General features: G+C 52.2%; 1 protein-coding gene across 1 annotated transcript; it reads left to right on the forward strand.

Annotated features, from left to right (window-relative positions):
• Window positions 1-238: 238 nt before the first annotated feature.
• On the forward strand, window positions 239-6,504 carry LOC113224065 (collagen alpha-3(V) chain-like). Its single transcript, XM_026453356.1, has 6 exons — window positions 239-287; window positions 893-1,103; window positions 1,214-1,326; window positions 3,140-3,208; window positions 5,179-5,418; window positions 5,512-6,504. Exons 1-6 carry the CDS (start codon window positions 240-242, stop codon window positions 5,656-5,658), a joined length of 828 nt encoding a protein of 275 aa, XP_026309141.1. The 5' UTR covers window position 239; the 3' UTR covers window positions 5,659-6,504.
• Window positions 6,505-6,944: the final 440 nt, after the last annotated feature.

The following is a 6,944-nucleotide window of genomic DNA, read 5'->3' on the forward strand; positions in this document are numbered from 1 at the left end:
GAGTGTGCGTGAGTGTGTGCGTGTGTGTGAGTGTGCGTGAGTGTGTGTGTGTGAGTGTGCGTGCGTGTGAGTGTGTGCGTGAGTGTGCGTGAGTGTGTGCGTGTGTGTGAGTGTGCGTGTGAGTGTGTGTGAGTGTGAGTGTGTGTGTGAAGTGTGAGTGCGTGTGTGTGTGAGTGTTGGTGGGAAGGGTCTCCATAGACAGAGTTCATTCTCCAAGTGACTTCTCCCTACAGGGGTCCATGGGCCCCCGTGGAGACACCGGACCTGCAGGCCCACCAGGCCCCCCGGTGAGTTCCACAGGGAGAGGGGGCTGGGCACCAAAACCTGGGGGGAGAGCAAGGACTATGTCTGGGTGTCCCCAGAGGGTCCTTTCGTGCCCACCACTGGGCCAGGCACACACTAGGTGTTCAGAGGATGTAGGTGAAGAGGGTAGTTCCCTACAAAACCCCAGGGAAGGTCTGGCCTGGAGGTGGGGGTTGGGGGAACACCCATGGGGGCTCTGACCTGGGTCTTGTCTCTCGGACCCCATCTCTCCCTCCCTGGCTCTCTCCATCTTTCTTATCTGTCTCTGTCTTGATACTTGCGCCACTATTTCATCTTTTGTCTCTCTCCCCACTCTCTGTCCCTCTGTCTCTGCTTTTCTTGCGTTTTCTCTTTTGTCCTCTTACAACTTGGCTTCTCCCCATCTCTGAATCTATCTCTCTCTTTCCTGTGTGTCTCTCCCTTCCTGCTTATCTCTCCTTTCTCTGTCTCTGCCCCTTGTTTATCTCTCTCCCTCCTCTTTCTCATTTGTGTCTCTCTGCCTCTTCATCTCTGCCTGTCTCTCTTTCTCCCGGTCTCTCCCTCCCCCATCTCCCCTCTCTTCTCCTCCGTCCCCATCCCCCACGCCCAGGGTCCCCCTGCCGAGCTGCATGGGCTGCGCCGGCGCCGGCGCTTCGTCCCAGTCCCACTCCCAGTCGTGGAGGGCGGCCTGGAGGAGGTGCTGGCTTCGCTCACATCGCTGAGCTTGGAGCTGGAGCAGCTGCGGCGTCCTCCTGGCACTGCGGAGCGCCCGGGCCTCGTGTGCCACGAGCTGCACCGCAACCACCCGCACCTGCCTGATGGTGAGGTCCGGTCCCCCCGCCACTTGGATAGGCGGAGGTTGGGGATGTGGGGGGGTTGGGGTCCATCGGGTCCCAACCGGACTCACCCACCCTGCCTGGTTCTGCGGCAGGGGAATACTGGATTGACCCCAACCAGGGCTGCGCGCGGGACTCGTTCAGGGTTTTTTGCAACTTCACGGCGGGAGGAGAGACCTGCCTCTATCCTGACAAGAAGTTCGAGATCGTGAGTGCCCCAAACCTCTCATCCCCTCCCCCAGGAAGGGCTGTCCCCTGCTTCCCACACCCACACCCACACCCACCTTGTCTGGGACATTATCCTTCCTTCAACTGGCACTTACTGTATGCCAAGTCCTGTCTCAAGAGCTGGGACTACTGCAGAGGATCAAAAAGAAAAAAATATAAGGCCAGGTGGTGGCACATGCCTATAATCTCAGCATTTTGGGAGGCTGAGGTGCAAGGATCGATTGAGGTCAGGAGTTCGAGATCAGCCTCAGCAACATAGCAAAACCCCGTTTCTACAAAAATTAAAAAGTTGACCAGGCATGGTGGTGTGAGCCTGTAGTCCCAGGTACTCTGGAGGCTGAAGTGGGAGGGTCTTTTGAGCCCTAGAGGTGGAGGTTGCAGTGAACCGAGATGTGCCACTGCACTCCAGCCCGGGTGACAGAGCAAGACTCTGTCTCAAAAAAAAAAAAGAAAGAAAGAAAGAAAGAAAGAAAAAGAAAACTCTCTCTGCTTTTCTGGAATCCATACCTTCCATGGGAAGACAAAGAAGGAAAACTCCAAAAGAAATCAATAGGCTGGGCATGGTATCTCATGCCTGTAATCCCAGCACCTTGGGAGGCCAAGGGGGGCAGATCACCTGAGGTCAAGAGTTCCAGACCAGGCTGACCAACATGGTGAAACCTCGTCTCTACTAAAAATACAAAAATTAGCTGGGCATGGTGGCGGGCACCTGTAATCCCAGCTACTTGGGGGCTGAAGCAGAAGAATCACTTGAACCTGGGAGACAAAGGTTGCAGTGAGTCGAGATTGCACCATTACACTCCAGCCTGGGCGACAGAGTGGGACTCTGTCTAGAAAAAAAAAGAAAGAAAAGATAAAAAAGAAAGAAAATATCTACTTCATAGAGTGGCTGTGCAATTCAGATACTGATGCAAAAACAAGTATCAGTGAACGGTTTTGTTTTTTTTTGTGTGTGTGTGACAGAGTCTGGCTCTGTCTCCGAGGCTGGAATGTAGTGGCATGATCTCAGCTCACTGCAACCTCTGCCTCCCAGATTCAAGCAATTCTCCTGCCTCAGCCTCCCCGGTAGCTGGGATTACAGGCATGCACCACCACACCCAGCTAATTCTTTCTTTCTTTCTTTCTTTCTTTTTCTTTTCTTTTTTTTTTTTTTAGCAGAGATGGGGTTTCACTGCTACTTAGGAGGCTGGGGTCAGAGGTTTGCTTGAACTTTGAAAGTCGAGGCTGCAGTGAGCCAGTGATCACACCACTGCACTCCAGCCTGGGTGACAGAACAAGACCATGTCTTGAAAATTAAAAAAAGCTGGGCATGGGGGTGTACACCTGTAGTTCTAGCTACTTGGAAGGCTGCGGTGGGAGGATTACTTGAGCCCAGGAGTTTGAGGCTGCAGTGAGCTATGATTGTGTCATGCACTTCAGCAGAGAGATCCTGTCTCAAAAATTAATTAATAAATTAATTAATTAAAATAAAATGGTACCACTAGGGACCCAGAGTTCAATCCCACTGGGGAGCCCTGGGAGACTGTGTAGCACAGGCACCTGAGAGCTATCTCCCTTGGAGGCGAGGGAGCTGGGGTATTTATCCACCAACTCCCATCAGTCATTGGGTGAGGGCTGCCTCAGGGGCATGAACCCCTTTCCCCCATTGTGCACTGGCAGAGCCCATCCATCCCAGAAGCCAGAGAACATCCTGACATAATCACAGCAGCCTACGATGTGAGGAAGTAAATGCAGATGGGATCTAGGTGGCACCAAGGGCATCAGCTACAGTGACCCTCGCTTTTCTCCTCCAGGTGAAATTGGCCTCCTGGTCCAAGGAAAAGCCTGGAGGCTGGTATAGCACATTCCGTCGAGGGAAGAAGGTGAGTCACCAGAGGCCAAGGTGGGGAGTGGCATGAAAATTGATAGGAACCAGCAGGTGGGTTTGAGGGATGGGTTCTGAGAGGTGAGATGAACAGGATAGACTTGCCTCTACCTTCCTAGGGATCACAAGCTGGAGGTGAGGTGTCAGCATCAGATATGTAACAGGCAGTCAATTGCCGTAGAGAATGATGGTGCCAGGACAGGGGAAGCACAGGGCATGGTGGAAATTCAGAGGAGTGTTTGTTGGAAAGACCAGAAGGCTTCCTGGTAGAAATCACAGCTCATCTGAAGCCTAAAGAATGCACTGCGTTAGCAAGCTAGGAAGGGCACGGACAAGTGTTCCAGGAAGAGGGAATGGCATATGCAAAGGTTCAGAGTCAAGACAGGATCTGGTGAATTTGAAAAAGAAAAAGTCACATGGTTGGGCACAGTGGCTCATGCCTGTAATCCCAGCACTTTGGGAGGCCAAGGTGGGCGGATGACCTGAGGTCAGGAGTTCGAGACCAGCCTGGCCAATGTGGTAAAACCCCATCTCTACTAAAAATACAAAAAATTAGCCAGGTGTGGTGGTGCGTGCCTGTAATCCCAGCTACTTGGGAGGCTGAGACAGGAAAATCGCTTGAACCCAGGAGGTGGAGGTTTCAGTAAGCCAAAACCATACCGCTGTACTCCAGCCTGGGCAACAGAGTGAGATTTCAAAAAAAAAAAAAAAAAGAAAGAAAGAAAGAAAGAAAGAAAGAAAGAAAGAAAGAGAAAAAGCATTATTAAGATATTTTGTATTTTTTTCATATTAGCTCTTCAAAATCTGATGGAGATTTTACATTTATAGTACATCACAATTTAAATGCTAAATTTTATTGGGAATATTTGATCTATATTTAGATTTCATAAAACCATTGAACAACAGTTCAAAAAGTAGATTCAGGGCCGGGCACGGTGGCTCAAGCCTGTAATCCCAGCACTTTGGGAGGCCAAGACGGGTGGATCACGAGGTCAGGAGATTGAGACCATCCTGGCTAACACGGTGAAACCCTGTCTCTACTAAAAAATACAAAAAACTAGCCGGGCAAGGTGGCGGTGCCTGTGGTCCCAGCTACTCGGGAGGCTGAGGCAGGAGAATGGCGCGAACCCGGGAGGCGGAGCTTGCAGTGAGCTGAGATCTGGCCACTGCACTCCAGCCTGGGCGACAGAGCGAGACTCCGTCTCAAAAAAAAAAAAAAAAAAAAAAAAGTAGATTCAGACTCAAGTTGTTCCAAACATAAGCTTTCTGATAACTGGATTAAAGCTCAGTCACTAGTTATGAATTTTTTTAAGTTAAAAAAAATTAAATGAAGTTAAAAAAAAAAAATCCCAGCCAGGCATGGTGGTGTGCACCTGTAGTCCCAGCTACTTGGGAGGCTGAGATGAGAGGATGACTTGAGCTCAGGAGATGGAGGCTGGAATGAGCCAGAATTGTGCCAGTGCACTCCAACTTGGGCAAAAGAGCAAGACCCCAACCCCCACTCACCAAAAAAGGGAAAAAAATTAAATAAAGTAAAAAACAGCCCCTCCTTCAAATTGGCCGCATTTCAAGACACATGGCTGCCATATTGGACAGGGCAGAAATCGGGTATTCAGGAGACAGTGAGCTCTCTAGATCCAGTGGCTCACAAGAGTGGAGGTAGAGTTGTGACTTCCGGGTGGGGTTGGGTGTGTTAAAACCCTGGATTGGTGGATGAAGCAATCAAAATTTGGGAAGTCATATGGGGTGGGCATGGAGACCTACTGGATGGAGAGGTGGACAGAGTGGATGTGCAGGTGACTCTTGGGATTCTGCCAGGGATCTCCAGGTGGCTGGTGGGACCTTTTCAGAGATGGCGACATGGGAGGGGTGGGTTGTCTGCTGGTGGATGGAGATTCCCAAGGGGTGGGTTCTGCCGAAAGAGGCTCATGGAGCCCCTCACCCTCTGCGTTGCCCTCCACCCACCAGTTCTCCTACGTGGACGCCGACGGGTCCCCAGTGAATGTCGTGCAGCTAAACTTCCTGAAACTGCTGAGTGCCACAGCTCGCCAGAACCTCACCTACTCCTGCCAGAATGCGGCTGCCTGGCTGGACGAAGCCACGGGTGACCACAGCCGCTCCGTCCGCTTCCTTGGCACCAATGGAGAGGAGCTGTCCTTCAACCAGACCACAGCAGCCACCGTCAGCGTCCCCCAGGATGGCTGCCGGGTAAGAGGGTGGGGCAGTGGCCGGCTGGAGAGGGGAGGCAAGACCTCAGCCACCCTCCCCATAACTCACCATCTCTATCTTCTCTGTGGACAGCTCCGGAAAGGACAGACGAAGACCCTTTTCGAATTCAGCTCCTCTCGAGCGGGATTTCTGCCCCTGTGGGATGTGGCGGCCACTGACTTTGGCCAGACGAACCAGAAGTTTGGGTTTGAACTGGGCCCCGTCTGCTTCAGCAGCTGAGAGTGTCCGGGGTGGGAGGGACCGTGAGGGAGCCCCAGAATGGGGTGCCTTTGGTGCTGAGGCCTTGAAGCCACCGTATTTATCGTTACCTGTGACTCTGGAGCCAATGGGATGTGACTTCGCTCATCACGGTCAGTCATTCCTTCTCCTTTCCAGGGCGCTGGGGGCTGGGCTTCCCTGGCCCAAGGGTCCAGCCTCCTCCCACCCCATTCCAGGTGGCATACTGCAGTCTGGCTCTTTCTCCCCTCCCTCCCCCCCCAAGCGTCACCTCCCCACCTCTTGAACCCCCATGCAATGAGCTTCTAACTCAGAGCTGATGAACAAAAGCCTCCCCATTCCCCAACGCCTGCCTCCTCACTCCTCCGTCGCTGCCCTTCACACCTTTTGGTGCTACCCTTCCCCAGAGTTAAGCACTGGATGTCTCCTGATCCCAGGCTGGGACCCCCACCCCCTTTGATCCTTTCCACTTCCACGGTGAAAGGACTAAAGTCAGACTACAGAGGGAAGTGGGACTTCCCTTGACTGAGCTGTATGTTTCTTCTCCTGCCTCAGCCCAGCTCTGCAAATCCCCTCCCCCTGCCCCCCACCTCCCCAGGCTCACTTTGCCATGCCAGGTGAATCGGGGACCAAGATGGTGGGGGGGAATCAGGATCCTAATGGTGCTGCCCTATTTATACCTGGGTCTGTATTAAAAGGGAAAATCCCCCCTGTTGTAGATTTCATCTGCTTCCTCCTTAGGGAAGGCTGGGATATGATGAGAGATTCCAGCCCAAGCCCGGCCCCCCCACCGCCAGGCCATAGGGCATAATTTGCATCTCACATCTGAGAATAAACTGATGAACTGTGTTTTCGTCTCTGTATTTCTTTTTTAAATTTTTTTGCTTGTTTTTATTTTTGTTTTATTTATTTATCTTTGGGACGCAGTCTCGCTGTGTCGCCCAGGCTGGGGTACAGTGGTGCAAGCTTGGCTCACTGCAACCTCCGCCTCCCAGGTTCAAGCAATTCTCCTGCCTCAGCCTCCCTAGAAGCTGGGGTTACACGTGTGCATCACCATGCCCAGCTAATTTTTGTAATTTTAGTAGAGATGGGATTTCACCTTGTTGGCCAGGCTGGTTTTGAACTCCTGACCTCAGGTGATCCCCCACCTCAGCCTCCCAAAGTGCTGGGATTACAGGTGTGAGCCACTGCGCCCGGCCCTTGTTTGTTCATTTTTAGAGACTGGGTCTCACTGTGTCGCCCAATCTGGAGTGCAATGGCGTGATCATGGCTCACTACAGCCTCCAACT

This window comes from Piliocolobus tephrosceles, unplaced genomic scaffold, assembly GCF_002776525.5.
Source record: "Piliocolobus tephrosceles isolate RC106 unplaced genomic scaffold, ASM277652v3 unscaffolded_43560, whole genome shotgun sequence".
Classification (NCBI taxonomy): Eukaryota; Metazoa; Chordata; class Mammalia; order Primates; family Cercopithecidae; genus Piliocolobus; species Piliocolobus tephrosceles.